General features: G+C 36.2%; 1 protein-coding gene and 2 long non-coding RNA genes across 13 annotated transcripts in view; 1 reads left to right on the top strand and 2 right to left on the bottom strand.

Moving 5' to 3' along the window:
* Positions 1-19,911, bottom strand: part of LOC134650357 (uncharacterized) — a 483,167-nt gene that overhangs the window by 258,969 nt on the left and 204,287 nt on the right. The window lies entirely within an intron of this gene.
* The window catches only part of LOC134650355 (uncharacterized), a 355,978-nt gene that overhangs the window by 133,035 nt on the left and 203,032 nt on the right, over positions 1-19,911 (bottom strand). The gene's annotated exons all lie outside the window — the stretch shown is intronic.
* Positions 1-19,911, top strand: part of LOC134650195 (polypyrimidine tract-binding protein 2) — a 669,692-nt gene that overhangs the window by 586,763 nt on the left and 63,018 nt on the right. For all 11 annotated transcript variants that reach the window (XM_063505114.1, XM_063505121.1, XM_063505119.1 and 8 more), the window contains one exon: positions 4,462-4,563. In XM_063505114.1, coding sequence (XP_063361184.1) covers positions 4,462-4,563 — 102 coding nt within the window. The remainder of the gene's footprint in view (positions 1-4,461; positions 4,564-19,911) is intronic.

Here is a 19,911-nt window from a genome sequence, read left to right as displayed (position 1 = left end):
TGTACGCCTATAAAAATGGTTGTCCCTGCTGTAATTTTATACCGGTACCGTACTTTGTATTTCAACCGGTATAGTTTTACCTTCAAAACGAACCGGTATTGATAAATAATAACGGTACCATACCGCTTATACCGTAAAGAAAGCATGATGCAGTCTCTGCTTTGCACAATTATTGTGTGGACAAAATTCTTATAATCACCGAAACATACATACCTACGCACATAATGTCATTGAAATAAAACATTGTTATTTTATAGTAAATTTATATAATACTCGATATATACACATAACAATAACCAGACCGCAGCGGTATTAGCCTGTAAGCTTCATCTCTTGTCTCCAAATCCGCAAAAACTAGTTAGTACTAAATACTGGTCTTGCTGTTATTTTATTCTTGAAGATTATGGCTTGTTTCTTGATTATTGAGAACAGCACGTAATCGCACACATATAGACGGAACGAACGGCAACAAAGTAGGTGTAGACACTAAGACTTTCAGGTATTAAACGAATTACGCTTCGTATTAATAGGTAAGTAATATTTAAATGAATATATAATATTCTCTAACGTAAATACAAGATTACAATTGACATCAAATGTCATTGACGTACAGAAGGCATATACTTTTTTTTAATGACGCAAAATTGATACCAGCATAATGAAAATCAATCCCAATCAGTAAAACGAGTCTTTAAACTTTTTTCATTTTAAGCGGGTTTTGAAGGAACAAGTTACTTAAATTCAATTGTAATCGTATTGTTTTAGGATAGTTTACTGCTGTTTTCGATCGTTACGACCTGTAAATAACAACAAATCAAATTTTAAATAAATTTATTTACCCTATTTTTTGAAATACAATTTATCTACTGGTATACATTTTCGTATGCGTATATGATGAAATGTCTAAATAATGTTAAAAACGAGCTACGACGACGTACACGTCTGCTTCGATCCAAGGCCAGCGGCCATCTGACTCGAAGAAGAATTTTGAGTGATGTCGTCAATGTATGGAAATTGTACGAAAGTTTACATTTGGGATTGAATTTCTGTGTTGTATTTGTGAGTAAAAATATAAGTAGATAATAATTTGCTAGTTTAGTTATCTAGCTTTCAAAATCACACAACAACTCAATTACTGTTAAAGGCGAAACTGTAATGCGTGTTGCTCAAACGGAACTCCATATTTTGATTTTTGGATACTTTTAGTGTCGATTTGTAGAGAATTACAGCAAATAAAAAATATTATGCCGTGAAGAGCCGGTACACGGCTTCTTCGTGAACAAATTTACGTATAATTTAATGCAGTTATTAAACATTTCTTGAACAAATTGATTGCACAAAGTGAGCTCTAAATCGAAAACGTCATATACCGTCCCCTTAAGTATACTATTTAAACGACATTAGGTACAATTGCGCTACCCTAAACTTTAACCAGTAATATACATATTGAAATAAACAATGTATCGTTCTTTCATTCTCTCAGCAATAAGGATTGTAGTTTTGGAGGCAACGTAAAATAAGCTTATTAATAATAGAGGACACATTGACACGTGTAGCCATAATGATAGCACTACTTCGTTACAATTTCCATATTTTCTTTTTAGTAAGAGCAGACATCGTTAATGGTAAGTATACTTGTATACAAACAGACGGGACAAACAGGCTTCTGAGCAACAACTGTTGATACAAAAGTTCAATTAAGTAAGAAGCGTGGGGGCATTTAAACCAGGTACGATTCGTGACGGTTATATTGTTTAACTTAGATTTTATAATGACGAAGCCTATTGCGGATATCATCCTTGGTATGTTTGGGACGAAGCGTGTTGCTGATTTGCATTTGTAGCCACCGGACGAAGCCTGCGTTGCGGATTTCTTACATATATAACTAGAGTTTTTTCTTACTACATTTAATCAATTGTTATATTAAATATATTAAAAACGGGTCACTCACGTATTTTAAGTCGAAAAACATAAGCTCCTGATGATATTCCTCGGCACGGAGTGAAACATGTCGAGCGTTTTTCGACTTAAAATACGTGAGTGACCCGTTTTTAATATATTTAATATGTCTGTGTCTCACGGAAGTTTTGTTATTAAAATTATCTGTATTTTTTTCTTTTTACTGAGGTGTACCAATAAAGAGTATTCTATCATTAAGTAAGATGTTGAGACATAAGTACATATAAGTTGTAAGGTGCAATTTGTTATTTGAAATATTAAAATAAAATAAATAAAAATAACTTTACACTATCGAGTACCTAATTTAACAGATTAAACATAATTCCATTGTGTTTTACTAGTTGAATTAGGCAAGTAAATTAATATCTGAAATTGTAGGTATCTCTGTTTGGCCCTACGGTTGACTGGTAGAGAATGCAATTAGGCATTAAGTTCGCCATTTTTACATTGTTGTATATATTTTGTACAATAAAGTGTAAATAAGTAAATAAAATACGATATTATCTGGTTTTGGAACTGTTCGATATAGGTACGTTGTGGTTTTCAAAAACACATAGTTATCAAAAGCCCATAACTCCTCAGCAATGTTGGCTACGGTATTATTTAATATTACTAATAGAAAGCGAATACGCATCGATAAGAAAAGATTTTGAAGTTCCTTTCTTTAGCCACGTCAACATATCGTCGAGACCCACAATCTATGGGATTGGACCGCTCTCGCTCATCTTGATCTAAGCAAACTTCTCCTTTCATGTCATGGATATTTTATTCCAGCTATTCTGATATGAAGGCCCTTCGTATCGCGTTCATTCAAATGACATATTGGAGAAACGTTTCAGTATAAAACGATGGAATAAGAATCCAACATAAATGCGCCTCATAAAGTCGGACGTGTTATAGTTTTGTTTTTGTAGAACGATTTAATAATTAATTAATTAATTCCAGTATTTTCACGATGCAATTAATCGAAAGTCCGTTGCGAAATAATTGTAATTTTTTTCGGCATTTATAATAAGTACTGGTGTTTCATTGGCATTCGGTAATGATTCGGTAAGGTCTTTACTGAAGTTTTGTCAGATACTATATATGAGCCTCATTCGACTATAAAAATGTAATTTGTTTTGATTTTCATGTACTCTATAAACATTAAAACAATAATTATTATTTTTAAAACCCACGGACACGCGCATGTAACACCTCTGTAGTTGCAGTGGGCTTTATGCTTGTTTGCCACCGATGTGGTATAAATCGTATACCTTAGACCTTAATTCAATCCAATTATTCAATATTAACGGGGAATGCAACACGATCTCTTCAACCGACATTATTCTCCATTAAACCGAAACATTGTGATGTAAACGAAAACTGCCTTCCCTTCCCGCAGAATCTGCAATTTCAGTATAAAATTTCCATCCCCGTTGTTTCTTTGTTGTGAAAAATTTTATTTAATTTCGGGCAATTATTACATGCGCTCTCCGAAATTACTCTAAGGAATAGCACCTCGCGGAAACCGGTTTTATTTCACAGAAAACGGTTCTTTTTTCTACAATGAAAGCTTTATGCCGCTAAATGGGATTCCCGCTGTTAGTGTAATCTGTTTTTTTGCGTCTTGGATCATTTTAATCACTGCCGATTTAGTGTAAGTTGCGTTGACAGGTTTGTATTTTTTCGGGTGGGGCGAGGAAGGGTAAGAGTGATGTGTTCTGGGTTTATTATGTGTCTGGGTTGACGGATGCGCCGGCGGAGCGACAGCGCACGCAGGTGCGAGTACGCCGCGACTCGCGGCGTCTCCGTCGCTCTGTCATTTGTACATTTGCTTTATTACATTGCGTGATTTATACTTCGCCCGGTGTGTTTAACGACGGCGGTTTGTCATTTCGCTGTCTTAAATTGAGATTGATCCCCGGGTTCAACGTTACGAAATATTTTTTTGGCGGAGCGAAGCTTATGGTGGATTATTTTATATTGCGAATTAATGCTACTACAGTATTACCTCTCACCTTTATATTTAGTTACCAGTGTTACTACCTAATGCTTAAAGCTATTTCGAGTTTTCTGATTGATTACACTATTAATATACATCGCTGATTTGATATTTCATTGTAATAAGGCGTAGGTACATAAAACCTCGCCTTTTTTATTTATAACCTAAATGGTTTTGACACCAAACTCAAGCTCATCCAGCTTCTATCTTTAGATATTTTAGTCTCTATTTTTCTACGTAATTAGAGCTACAAATTTTAAATCAAGTTTAAAAAAACTGGTTTACAAGTCTGTTAGTTAGCTATACCTACTTATTTTACAAATATACTATTAGTAATCCACCGACGTCGTAAAAGATCTCACTTCAATTATCCCTGAGTTATTTTACGAGATTTAATCATAAGTTTCTTCCTTTCTTTTGGAAAGCACCGTGTTCCAATTCAACAGATTACAGTAAATATATTTTATAATTAATTTTCTAGTTATATTTTTATTAAATGAACCTTGTCGTTGTTGCAGAGAGGCTCCGACGAGCTTCTGTCGCAGAGTGGCGTCACCGTCATGGCGCCCGCCGCTCCGCACCACGCCGACAACAACAACCAAGACTCTGCCGCCAAAAAGGTAACTTTTACTCTGTCTTGTAAACACTAGCCACCTTATATGTCGAACGTTTGTCTCTTTCTATCGAGCGGTATCAAAAAGAGATGTTTGGTTCATTTTGGAATTACCGCTGCGATAAACTTGAAGCACCTACGCAACGCGACATTGAGAGCCGTGTGATCGCTGTCGCCGTGACGTTGCCGCGTATTTGAATTACTACGCACATGTGTTTATTAGCAAGAAATTACCTTAAAGTTTTTATACAGAATCAAAAATATGCCTATTTATAATGGTAAACCCTAGACTATTACCACTTTAGTACTCTAACCTTTCAAACGAATGTTTCCTGCCAGTAAGTATTCTTATTTTTAACCCGTGGAGCGCCCTAACAAGACACGTGTGCTAGTAACTAGTATAGGAGTTCCATACTACGGTAATTCTGGGGCGCTCCACGAAAAAGATGATAAAAAGGTTAGACATTAAACGACCAAAATAAAAAAAGAAAAGGGAAGGTGGCCCGAACGGCTTCCCCTGCGAATTCGGGGGAAAATTATTAATAATCTCACCCGTCTTCCGATGCCAGGGTAAACGATAATTTTCCCAATCGAACATTGAGTGATATAATATTTTTGAACATAATCTTATTGATACAGCGCAAGTATAATCAAATTTTCTTTTTTTTACATTCATACTTCACTTTGATTTTGAACTCTAGAGGGAACCGATCGGGAAAAAGGCTACAAATATGAATGAATCTAATTTAAAATGGCACTTTCGGCCTTATGCCTATACACGACTGGTTTGCATATGATATCTGCCCGCAATGCATTTTATGCTTAACCTATTTAAATGACATTTTATCGTTTATAAGTACCTAGTTAGAGTTTTGGAGAAGCACAAACGCGAACTGAGTTACGGTTAAAAGCTCATTCGTTACAAGCTCTACGTCATAAACGAATCGCGAATTTCTGAACCTTTCCTGTAACTTGAGCACCAGTTACCTATGGGTATTTGTATTTAAATAAGAACGCTTAAAAATTATGGGGACACAATTATACTATAATGAATTATACCTACACGTAAAAATAGAAAAATGCAAAAGTATTTTTTGAAAGCTAATTAGTACAATACGTTAATTTACATTTCTACACAACAGTTTAGACAAACACGGAACATAACAATCAACGTAGTAAACAAACAAGTTGCAATTTTACATCTTTCCCGCCGAAATGTAGTTTCATTGTAGTGCATTTACATAAAATAAATACGGAGAGGTGAGTTTGGCGCATATACTTTGGTATAAATATGTCGTTCCAAACGCTTACAGGAACCGGGGAATCTATGTTTTTTTGTGAAACTAGTATAAGTGCGCTCCCAGATTACGATCAGTTGTCACAGATCTCAAGGTCGCTTTAGACTGGTTCTCCAAATAAAACTACGTCCTCGCCAGGGTAACGGCACTGAGAATAAATCCCAGTACGCAAACAGGGCACTTGTTTAGTCCTTCTAGTCGGGCTACCAGAAAAAGAACGCGTTTGTTGTGGGCATCAAATCGTTTGTACGCTATTACATGCTTTACGATTATACGATTTGCATCTTTTGAAACTTGTTTTTATACGTTCTATGTTATTTTTAGTTTTCACTGAAATTAATACATTTGTATATTATACTAATAGTTTTTTTGAAGTGAAAACTTCTTTAGCGGCGCTGGGCACTTTTTGAGGTAGGGAAAAAATGATAAACTCGAGAGAGCGTAAGGCGATCACGTGACCGTAAGGGGCGTAAGGCGATCACGTGACCGTAAGCCCCGTAAGGTGGCCACTCATAATTTAAATGGCATTTAAATCAATAAAGAAAAACTCAATGTTATTTGACATTTATGCGGACTCCTTTTCAAGACTCTTTACCTATGTTCAAATAATTTGACGTTGTCATGGCAGTATGTAAATAAACATGTCAATGAAAAAGTGTGATCTTATTTGAGAATGATAATAATATATAATAAATAACCTAATCTGAGAAATTGAATGAATAAAGGTATAATAAATAAATAGAATACCTCCGCTAAACGTATGTATCGTGTTACCGTTTTCACTTCTATCGGCACTCCCGGAGTGCAACCGTTGTTGCTTGTTTAGGTTCTGGAATTACTAAACATAACCTATACATTCATCAATTTAATCGTTAACATATATTATATATAAACTTCCTTTTCGTTCTCATCTCACGTCATTCCCGTAAATGAATTAATTTAGGACGTACGAGGGGTATTCAAAATATTCTCGGTATGAGAATGAAAACAAACAAGTACGAAAAGTTTGATATTTTTATTTTTCAATATACTCCCCCCCTATGTTCATACACTTAAAAGATCGATCAATTATTTTTTTTAATCCCTCGTAAAAATATTTTTTATCTTTCGTGTAAAAATGCTCCTCCACTGCCGCCTTCAATGCTTCATCGTCAGAAAATTTATTTCCACGCAGATCCTTTTTAAGATTGGGGAGCAAAAAGAAGTCGCTGGGGGCTAAGTCCGGACTATACGGTGGGTGAGTAACAGTTTTAAACCCACGTTCAACAATAGCTGCCTTGGCAATATGAGCAGTATGGACGGGGGCGTTGTCATGCAGAAGCAGAATACCTTTGGTTAACTTTCCTCGCCTCTTTTCTTTAATTGACGTAGAATGTTAGCGTAGTACTGTCCTGTGATATTTACACCTTTTTCTTTATAATCGATTAGTAATACTCCTTCACAATCCCAAAATATCGTGGCCATGACCTTGCCAGCTGAAGGGATGACCTTCAACTTCTTGGGATGAGCTGAACCCTTAATGTGCCACTGCATGGACTCTTGTTTACTCTCTGGGTCATAATGATGAACCCAGGTTTCATCTCCAGTAACTATTCTTTGCAGCACCTCATCAGGATTTTCACCGCACAGGTCAATAAAATCGGAACAACAAGCTACACGCATGTCTTTTTGAAGCCGAGTCAGCATTCGCGGAACCCATCTTGCACTTACTTTTGACATATTAAGATGGTCATGTATAATATCATGTACGGTACCAATAGAGAGATTGGTTACTTGTGCTATAGATTTTACCTTCACTCGACCATCTTCCAATATAAGTTTTTCCACTTTATCAATATTTTCTTGTGAAGTAGCTACTACAGGCCGACCAGGTCTAGGGTCATCTTCAATACTCTCCCTTCCGCGTTTAAACTCGCTTGACCACTTTTGAATGGTAGATAAAGAAGGAGCAGACTCACGGTAAACACAATCCATTTCCTCTTTTATGGTTTTTTGATTTTTACCCTGTTTTGTCAAGAATTTTATCACGCATCGATGTTCTAATTTAGTTAACATTGTCAATTCGCACAGGATGTTCATGTTTGTTCAGCAATTGCAGAAAAACAAAAGACTATCTCGGTTTGAATTATACTTTTTTTTAATCTCAATGAATAAACCTTAGCGGCCAGTAACGTAAGAAATTTTAGAAGAGGTCGTAAGATATCAATACCGAGAATATTTTGAACGCCCCTCGTATCTGAACATTTTAGTACCATGTCATAGTGTATTTAAGTAAGAGCAGTGTGACAATGTTGTAAATTAACTGCGATAAGACACGAGTAGTTACTTAGACTGTATTACATTTTATTTAACACGCTTGTCCATGTCCATGCAATTTAGCTCGTTGTACAACTCAAGAACAATGAGATCAAAATGTTTTGTTTAGTAAGCCTAACATCTTGGCGCTATTGATATTTGTAAAATTGTGTCCAGACCGAACGAACGTCGCGATTCGCGAATATGCCCGCTTGCAAAATTGTTCATTACATAGTGCATTGCAAATCGATTCACATTAGTATATGGTATATTACATGTGCTAGCGGCTCATTCGCAGATCTGACCGCACCTTAAAATTGTTTCCTGAATTCAATTAGACATAATATTGTATTCTCACAAAACTAGAAAGACTAATTACAAAATAAATTAAAGGCCATCAGCCTCCGCGGGTGATGTTGAATAGCGACGTTTTTATACGCCGTATTATATAACGCAGATGCTTTTTACATAAATTATAAAGACGCGTCGCTGAAAAGGGAGGCATTTTCTCACCGCGGGCACCGGTGACACCGGTCATTACCGCCCTAGGTGGAAAAGTAAATATTATATGTATACGAAATACAACTTATCAAGTGAATGAATGAGGTAATGAATAATATAAATAATTAGTGGACGAATGGTTAGGTGGGCGCTTTGAAAACCGGAATTCGTATGCTCGAATCATTCGCTCGTATTTAGTTCGATACCTATTCAGATTGTTTGTAGAACAACTATCTTACACGATTTTACTTCTTCAGACAGTATCAATAGTAGCGTATGAAACAACGCGCCAAAACTATCTGCTACCCTCTGCTGAGACGCCAACGCTGATGATGATGATGAATCAATTTGCTTTCCAAATTGAGCGCACTGGTTGATATTGTGAGTAATTGATGTATTTAATAACTTGGTTCTCGATTCGCTTAATGAACCGAGATAATTTTCACGATAAGGAATTCCGTTGGTTTTTGCGATGGCAATTAAAATTTCCATATTTCATTATTAAAAACACCATTTTCAAAGTAATATCAAGGGATAATTTTATTGTTACATATTTAATTTCAGAACAATAGAACTGGGTTGATTCAAACAATTACCCACTCTACACAAATCTAAATAAAATAAACAAACTAGTTAAAATCGTTGAGAGCAAAAATTAATAAGTTTTTGGCACAACATCACGGATTAGGTATTTTATTAAAGAAAATTGACAATAAAGTTACTAAACGAGCTTTTCAAATAAGTTAATGAAAAAACTCCGGCGAACTTTCATCCCTGCAAATGACGTACTCGTCAAGCAATATACTACTAGGAGGCTAATTCGAACTTTGGAAATCTTGTCTTTACCTTATTAAATTATACAACGGGACTTAATCGCGTATCTAAGTTTTAAGATTTACCTCCGACGTTTCGAGGACGGCGTTGTCCCCGTGGTCTCGGAGAAGACTGGCTTAAGTTGACATCAGCATCGTCTAACCGCGCGAGTTTTTCGAACTACCCGCACTTGGTCTTGTTTATCCGCTTGAACGTTTTGCGCACTAGGGATGTCACTCTGTCGACACACAGCACTAACGATATTCGATTTATCGACTGTCGATATTCGTTTACGCTTACATTTACTAATGACTGGATTCCATGTGGATGAGATCTTGAAACCCTCGTCCCGATTGAAATTACTATGTTTTTTTATTTCAATGGCTTCCCGTACTTTCCTGCTGTAGAAATGACGATCCGTGGACAGGATTTTAGGGTTATGCAGCTCAATCCAGTGGTTTGGTTCCCGTTGTATAATTTAATAATGTGTAAAAATCGTGAAAGTTTAAATCAGTGCTTGTCTTTACCTGTTGTTGATTATGATATAGGCACCTACTTGATTTTAGGGTCGTGATTATGAGTGTCGAAAATGTACATATTAAGATAAAATTTTCCCATGGGACTAACCATCAAGTAACCACATAATCGAGAAAAAAAATCGAATGGACACTGAGGGCCCGAGGCAGGTAAGTAGATGAAACGTATGGGCAGAGGTATATTTTTTCAAGATTTTCATATCGATCCCATTGGAAACCTTGTTCAGTATGACCATCATATTTGACATTCGGGATCACGAGCCCAAAATCACCCAGTATGTGCGTCTGTCCATTGGAGCGAGATGCACAGACATTAACTCATGTCTAACTATAATAGATCAAGACGAATGTGTAAAGCTCGAATCCGCCTTGATGTAAAATTTCTATTCTGACGGATCTACTGCAGCATAAGTATTATTTATTTACTCGTATTGGATCGCTAAACCGTTTAAAATAGAAGGAGTAAATAGGTTTCGTAAATATATTAAGTACGTATTGTGTTGGTAATTTCAGATTCTTTTGCTACATATATTTACTTAGTACACGTTATTTAATATTACATTAGTTAATCAACTTGGGGCCCGATTCGAATTTTGAAATAGACATCTACTAGATATCTTTTAGACGTCACCAAGATACGATAACGATATGTTTAAGATCTAACCTGTCAAATTTGACATTTCTGCGATTCTGGAGATACTCTTGAACGATTTCCACAAGATATGACTTAGAGATCCAAATCACATCTAATAGATATCTAACACTATCTAACGTAAAAGTGACATTGGTTGCCCGAATTGAGCTGCAAAAGAGAACTAGTAGAAATCTAAACTATAACGTATCTAGAATGGATCTAGTACGTGTCGTCTCTTGTCTTATATCTTGAAGTTCGAATACGGCAGTTGATCCCATTTAAAATTAATGAAAAAAGGTGGGCAAGAGACAGAGGCCACGTTAGTTTCGCCAGCCGTTTAGTCAGGGCGGGCTGAAAAACCTCGGCGCAGTAATCTTAATTACATTGTGATCTCATTACAGCGAGCCTTAATTCATAATTAAATAGGGACGTGTCCCCGCGTTGCTTATTTATTTGCTATTCCATGGTTTCGCTATTGCTCCGTCTTTTTTCCACTGTGCAAATTTGGGCAGTGCCTTTTTTAAGGACACCCTTTCTTCTGTCTCTCTGAATATTCATTTGGAACTCATAGGCGGAATGGCGACGAGTTTTTAAAATGTTTTTTTATCTTTTTTCTCTCTTTGTATTGTTTGAGCGCCTGGTGCTTCGGAGATATTTTGGGGAAATAAAATGCGGCGTACTTTGAAGGTGACCTTTTAGTAGTAATAGTAATGTATTCGTATCGTTTTCAGGTCTTATTTTTCTTACTTGTGCTCTGGCTGTTTTTAAGTAGTTGAGTTGGTTGTCATTAATGTTGGTACCTTTGTATTTTGTAGACGCATTTATGCGTGGTATAGACTAGGTATACAGGGTTTATTTAATGAAAGCAACATAGTAGTTGACACATTGGTTAATAAGGGTACGTATAGCGACATTGAGTTTCAGTTGACGTTAAGTTAAAGTGATATTTAATGTATTGTTGATTCCAATACAATTTAATCGGTCTAATCACACCTCCCTTTTCCTCGTCACGTAACAGGAAAAGGTAAAGTGTTACTTCTGGTTAGCAGGTAAAGCAATGCCGTTTTATCCACCTGAACTGTTGTTAATCTGAAACTTGTGACATCATCATCATAACCCCTTACTCCATTAATATATGCGACTACACGCAACTGCGACAATATGAACATGGGTTTCCCTGTCGCTTTGCATAGCTTCATCATCTTCCTTTGATTTATTTTTCCAAATTTATTGGTGATGACTGCGTGACGTCACACATAGCTGTCACCTCAACAAGGACATCAGGTGAAATACGCACACTCACACTCCAATTACCTATAGGTACCCGACCAAAGAAAACGTCCGTCGAAAACACTAATCTACGCCGCCCTTTGACCGGGTCATTAATGTCCAAATAAAGTAATTAATTACGTTCGGCGTTTTTATTTCCTTATTTCCCTCACGGTAAGAGTAAAAACGTGGCAACCTGGTCGGGAAGATCAATCAAATCAGCGGCGCCGCAGGCCGGGTCGGCGCTACCGCTGCCGCGGAGTCTTCTCAGGAGCCCTCTTGAGCTTGCTTCAAACAAATTATTTCATATTTTACAAGCTTATTTCACTTGTTACGGCAGTGTAGCTTAAAACTTGAGAAGTTTTACTGTTTTATTCACAAGTAATGTTACTTTCACAGCAGGCACGTGTCAGTAATGTCAGTACAAATACTAATAAATAAGTTAACGTTCTTTATTTTCTGTACAAAACAAAACTCCTTATATAGCTTTTTAGTTATAGGTTTATTCTAATGAAATGACGACTCGCTATGTCCTCGACATTTTGTGACTATTTAAAAAAATATGTTTTATTTTGGGATAATGTAAACAACACATTCGATGTTTATTTTTTATTCAGAACGCTCTATGCCAAGGTAAACGTATATACCTGCATCATAATGTAACACACGCTTAAAACTCAATTTAAATCACAAAATGTTATCTATCATAAGTAAATAAGAAAACTAAAATATTCACAGCTATCTGTCTATCTAATCAATCATGATGTTATAGAGGTATTCATTGTAAGGGCACTCGACATTTTACTACTAGTTTTAGGGCCACTAAAACCATTTGGCTATCTCATTTTATGGATTTCCACCGCGGGCGCGCAAAATGACCTATTCAAAAACTTATGAAACTATTCTGCACAATGTTTACGTGAAGCTGCTCTTATTATCAACGATATAGTTTAGTTTGTTATTTTATTTGTTTCACTTGTTTGAATAGCTTTTTTTAAATATAAATGTGTAATTGTTTTTCGTTTTATTTATAAGTAGAACTTTTAGTTCTCATCTCTTAACTCCTGTTTCTCTTACCAACAATATAGTTGAGTTTTTTTCTTGTTAGTTTAATATTTTTTTCTTTTAAAACCCCTTGTCTATCATATTTGTTTTGTTTTATAGAATATATAGTATTGTATAAATTTGTTTTTATAACTTCGTCTTTATGTGAGATCATTTTTTTCATAATTACTTACTTCGTCAAAAAATAATCATACTCGTGGAAAAATTAGACTTTTCAAATGAAATGTTTATCAAGACGCAAAGCCTATATAGTGACATAATAGGTCAAAAATAGAAGTAAAGCACCTAAGTAACAAAATACCTGCTCCGGTTTATTGAAAATACATAATAGTAACAGGACTATGCAACGATGAATATTTTTAAAGCTAAGTTGAGTACCTAAAGCGATTCGGTGACTCAAGTAGTGGCACTATTAAAAGTTTGCCCGTGGCAAAGTTGTCCCGTCCATTCCTATGCATGAATCACCTCGCTCGGGCACTCTCGCTTCTTTAAATATACGTTACAACTATGAAATGAGTTAATTAACCTGTCGCTTGTTTACACGGACTTGCCGAATTGAAACGTGAAATTTTGACTTGTTTTATTTAAAATGCGAAAATATTAAGTTTTCTATTTTTGCTCTGTGTTAAATGACTATAATTTAGTATATACTCTCTGCAGTGTTATTCTGTACCTGCAGGTAAAGCGTTAGAATTATATCGCCAAGTGCTTGCGCCAGTTTGATTCCGCATGTATCCACCGCAGCGAAGCTAACTACTGTACATGACCAATTGACCATGTCACAAGTTAATAAAAATATAACACAGCACACCATATACAATACCTTCTTTTTTTAATTCAGTCAAAACCACTACAATTTCAATATAACGAAAGTCAATTCGTTATCCTGAACACTTAAAACGGTAGAAGAGCAACAGAAAACTTCGAGCCAATTCGATAGAGTATCGATGGTGCTCGGCGATTTAATAACAATATTCCGTGGCTGCCAATTAAAAGTTCCAGTTGGTGGCTAGAATTTAACAGCCGATGCAATTTCGCAGGACTGACAGTGATAAGCTTTTGTAAACATAGTTGTCAGTAAGTTAGTACGAGTGCCGTTAGATTAATAGTAGTGGCCTATAAAATATCAGTTTTACGCCTGGAATAACCGTTACATAACGTATTAAATCTAAATGGGGTCGTGAAAGAAAATCAAATAATATAAGGAAAAGCTTAATGTATTCTTGACAACTCGCCTTTTTACTCTCACTTCACTACGTTATAGATCAAACAAAGATACAACGCTGAACAAGCGTTTAAATGCCTAGTTATTCTAAACTAGTAGGTATAAGGAGTTTTGTTTCTTTCTTAAATCATCTCTACAGAAATATTCAATTTTTACTGCGTTAACCATGATTTACCATCAATATAACTATTAATAAGTTGTTGTACTTTCTAAGTTGGATTAGACGCTAAAGACAGTTTCTGTATACTACACTTCAAACACGGACAACTTACATACTCGTAAGTTTTAAATATCGGGCCGAAATATAAAAAGTCCGGTAACAAGATTCGATGATTACAATTTGCATGCATCGGCCAAAAGATATAGCATCATTATAAGATCGTTTGGGCGGACAAAAATTTGCCGACTTGTAATCGTGTAAACCCACCCGTCTCCTACGCCATAAGCCGATTACCGCACCGGCGTACGCTACCGTGTATTTTGTCAAGAACCCGCGTTTCCTTGACATGCTCATGTAAATTATTAACAATAGTATATGCGGTATGATTTATAGAACGTATTTATATAGACGTTTATATGGGAATGAATATATTTACAATGCCTAGTTTTGTTAAGACAAACGCTGCAACGCGTTACGAGTCCTTACGGAAATACCAAAGATAGCTATTACTATTATAAAATTTGCCTTATGCATGCGTAGGTAAACTTGTACAAATATTATCACATATGCCATCTGATGGACTACGTATAACAGACAGCGTAAACTATAACTGTAGCAATGAAGGTAACGAGACACATACTGCCGTATTCGAACTTCAAGATATTCACAAGAGACGACACGTACTAGATCCATTCTAGATACGTTGTAGTTTAGATTTGAACTAGTTCTCTTTTGCAGCTCAATTCGGGCAACCAATGTCACTTTTACGTTAGATAGTGTTAGATATGTATTAGATGTGAATTGGATCTCCAATTCATATCTTGTGGAAATCGTTCAAGCGTATCTCCAGAATCGCAGTAATGAAATGAAATCGTTTATTTCAGGCAACTAGTGGCCCATACATAAATACCTTAAAACTAGCATACATATTATAAAAATATAACTAAACACTAAAAAACACATTATGATTGCGATGCATTACGCAACCCCGCAGTGTCAGGGAACCGGCCGCGGAACCGCCTAAACTTGACACCCTTCGGCCAAAACTCCTCCTTGGTGAAGGTCGCTAGATGTTCAGTCGGAACGGTCACCACAAACGAATTAAAATTCGCATTGTGTCGAGATTCCAACTTCGCGACCCTCAGGATGAATCCGGTTTTTGCTTTCACATACTTTACGATATCATCGACCTTCGTAAGGTAGTGTAGACGGGACACATACAGCAGCGTCGACGGTGTTGCAGGACGCAGCAAATGATTTGGTCCGGTCGGTGCGACGTCGGTTCTGACGAGCTGGTTTCCTTCTCTTCTCCACCTCAAAATAATAAGTAATGTCAAATTGGACAGGTTAGATCTTAAACATATCGTTATCGTATCTTGGTGACGTCTCAAAGATATCTAGTGGATGTCTATTTCAAAATCCAAATCGGGCCTTGAGATATGATATGACCTTGGAGGATATAATCAAACGGAGACGCCATGTCTGTAATTTTCTGTACAAAACAGTCTGCCGATTTTTGCGGGGGAGGGGAACGTCAAATGTATGCGTAACGTAAAAATAGCCATGTCAGATAAACGTCAGTCCATACATTGTGTATGACCGTTGGCCGCCTATTTTCGACAGAGGGGAAAGCCTGTTAATGGCTACTCCGTTTAGTTGTATCCTCCAAGGATATGACCGTTATTTTAATATTATATATTTTCGTAAACTCACACAAATTGCTGCGTTGTAGCCTCTACTGTTAGTTAGTAAACTAAAGAGGCGGATACGTTGCGACAATGTCCAAAACAGCCAACTGTCACTGACTGATACTTGTCCTGTATAGTTAGTACCAGGGACCGGAAAACCCCTTTTAAAGATTAATCGTATCGATAAAGTAACCCTATTAAATGCTTACCCAGAGGTCATGGTTACCCTATCGTTTGGCTTACCCTATCGTTATGGAAACCATTTTGAATATGATTAATCATATTAGATGTGGTTACCAAATCAAATAGGGTGTAGATAAGGTAGTTAAGCCTATAATATTTACCGCTTACCCCTTCATAGGGTAACCCTTTTCCCGTCTCTTTTCTACGTAGGCGGCGATTCTACCTTTCTCATTGAACAGAACAGGATAGATAGAGATAGGTAGGCGGGGGGCGGGGGGGCGGCAGCCGCAAAAGCGAAACAAGTGGAGTGAATTGGAGCAGTCACATCACATTCTGGAGTCCTCTCTAATTACTCGTGTTACTCGCGTCCTGAGTTTGGTGACACGACGTCATGGAATATACAGGATGGATTTTCTTTTTGGGTCAGTGAGGGCAGCTACCAGATCCCGTGCTGCTACGAGAAAACGGTCTAAGGAGACCTTCCCTCGATTTCAAATTAATGAAGATTGGCTTTTACAGGTTTTGGAAAAAACATACAGGGTGAGAGGAAAAGGTCATTTTTGACAAACTTTTTTTTTGATGCCAATCGATCCAATTCCCATTAAGGATCAAAAGCTTGTATGGAACCAAAAAAAAATTTCCGGCTAGAAAAGCCACAAATTGAGGAAAACTTTTCCCATACAATTTGTATGAAAATGGAAACTTTTATTTTTCAGATGCTATTTTTGTATGCCAATCGATTCCATTCCTATCCAGTATCATTCGTTTCCTAGGGGTCAACTTACGGCAATGTACTAAAAAGCCACAAATTAATAAATACTTTTTCCATACATTTACTATGGATATTTTTTTTGGTCCCATACAAGCTTTTGATCCTCAATAGGAATGGGATCGATTGGTATCAAAAAAAAAAGTTTGTCAAAAATGATTTTTTTCTCGCACCCTGTATGTTTTTTCCAAAATCTGTAAAAGCCAATCTTCATTAATTTGAAATCGAGGGAAGGTCTTCTTAGACCGTTTTCTCGTAGCAGGACGGGATCTGGTAGCTGCCCTCACTGACCCAAAAAGAAAATCAAGTGTCCGGACGGACTGACTGATTCATCAACGCAGAGCCGAAACTACAAAAGATAGAAAGTTGAAAATTACACACCAGATTACATTTATAAAGTGTACAAGAGATAAGAAGCGATTTTGAGAAATTCAACCCCTAAGGGGGTTAAAAAGGGGAGGAAAGTTTGTATGGGGTTCAAGTTTTATTTTAAGCTAAGAATTTGAAACTTCGTAAAAAGATATATTATTATAATACAAGAAAACTAATTTCAGCGGTTTTGAAAATTTATCCCCTAAGGTGGTGAAAAAGGGGTTGAGAGTTTGTATGGATATCAAACATTTTTTCGAACGCGGGACTTGAATCTTTGTATTTGGGGATATTATTAAAAGACAGGAAAAGCAATTTCAGCGTTTTGTAAAATTCATCCCCTAACAGGGTTAAAAAGGGGTTGAAAGTTTGAATCCATTACAAATGCTTTGAAACTTCTTAGAAAGGCATAATTGCCGATTACAAAAAAAAGTAATTGCAACGGTTTTGGAAATTCAACCCCTAAGGGGGTTAAAAGGGGATGAAAATTCGTCTTGGGGTGCAAATTTTATTTTAAGCTAGGAACTTGAAACTTCGCAAAAAGGTATTAAATTAAAATACAAGAAAACTTGTTTCAGCGTTTTTGAAAATTCATCCCCTAAGGTGGTGAGAAAGGGGTTGAAAATTTGTATGGATATCAAACATTTGTTTGAGTGCGGGACTTGAACCTTTGTATTGGGGATATTATTAGAAGACAGGAAAAGTAATTTCAACGTTTTGTAAAATTCATCCCCTAACAGGGTTAAAAAGGTTTTGAAAGTTTGTATGGGGTTTAAATTTTATTTTAAGCGAGGAACTTGAAACTTCTTAAAAGGGTATTATTTCAAAACGGCAAAAAACGTATTCCAGCGTTTTTGAAAATTCATCCCCTAAGGTGGTGAAAAAGGGGTTGAAAGTTTGTATGAAGATCAAACATTTTTGTGAGTGCGGGGCTTGAATCTTTGTAAAGAGGCATATTATTAGAGTACAAGAAAAGTAATTTCAGCGTTTTTAAAAAATTCTTCCTTTATAAGGGTTAAAAAGGGGTTGAAAGTTTGTATGGAGATCAAACATTTTTGTGACTGCGGGGCTTGAATCCTTGTATTGTTACTACTTGGCTTGGCACCGACTTCAAACATATCAGTTGGTAACGCATATACTTCAAAAAGGATAATATTTTATTTCATCCTTTTTGAAGTCGGTTTTATTTTTTTTGTAAAAAGTTTTTATTTTTCCATTTTTAGTTTTAACGCATTGTTAATAGCGCGACACATGAATGAAAAAAAAGCGGCCAAGTGCGAGTCGGACTCGCCCATGAAGGGTTCCGTATTTAGGCGATTTATGACGTATTAAAAAAAACTACTTACTAGATCTCGTTCAAACCAATTTTCGGTGGAAGTTTACATGCTAATGTACATCATATATTTTTTTAGTTTTATCATTCTCTTATTTTAGAAGTTACAGGGGGGGGGGACACACATTTTACCACTTTGGAAGTGTCTCTCGCGCAAACTATTCAGTTTAGAAAAAAATTATATTAGAAACCTCAATATCATTTTTTAAGACCTATCCATAGATACCCCACACGTATGGGTTTGATGAAAAAAAAATTTTGAGTTTCAGTTCGAAGTATGGGGAACCCCAAAAATTTATTGTTATTTTTCTATTTTTGTCTGAAAATCTTAATGCGGTTCACAGAATACATCTACTTACCAAGTTTCAACAGTATAGTTCTTATAGTTTCGGAGAAAAGTGGCTGTGACATACGGACGGACAGACAGACGGACAGACGGACAGACAGACAGACATGACGAATCTATAAGGGTTCCGTTTTTTGCCATTTGGCTACGGAACCCTAAAAATCGGACTACTCTGTAAAAAGTTATGCGTGGTCATACGTTACAATCGGTGAGTGAAAAATCAATCATCCCCTATTTTCCTACCCTTAAGGTTGGATTTTTTTTCCAAATTTATATGGGACCAACTTCGGGGTATACCAAATCCAATAAAAAAATAATTATCAAAATCGAACTACTCTGTAAAAAAAAAATGTGATCATACATAAAAAAAATACGCGTCGACTTGAGAACCTCCTCCGTTTTTTCGTCGGTTAAAAAGGGTTAAAAAGGCCGGGGTTGAAAGTTTGTTTGGGGTTCAAATTTTATTTTAAGCTATGAATTTGTAACTTCGTAAAAAGTTATTTCATTAAAAAAGAAGAACCCTCTCTCAGCGTTTTTCTAAAATTCATCCTTTAAGTTAAGGTGATGAAAAAGGGGTTGAAGATTTGTATGGAAGTCAGACATTTTTTTAAGTGCGCGACTTGAATCTTTGTAAAATGGCATATTATTAAAATACGAGAAAAGTCATGTCAGCGTTTTTAAAAATTCGTCTCTTAAAGGGTCGAAGGGGGGTTGAAAATTTTATAGGGTTCCAATTTTATTTAAAGCTACAAAGTTGAAATTTCGTAAAAAGGTATTTTATCAATATAAAACTAATTTCAGAGTTTTTGATAATTCATCCCCCGAGGTGGTGAAAAAGGGGTTGAAATTTTGTTTTTTGTTTTTCGTGTTT

This window comes from Cydia amplana, chromosome 8 (genome assembly GCF_948474715.1).
Source record: "Cydia amplana chromosome 8, ilCydAmpl1.1, whole genome shotgun sequence".
Lineage (NCBI taxonomy): Eukaryota > Metazoa > Arthropoda > Insecta > Lepidoptera > Tortricidae > Cydia > Cydia amplana.
Note: the sequence above shows the minus strand (reverse complement) of the source record. Positions and strands in the feature narration are given on the sequence as shown.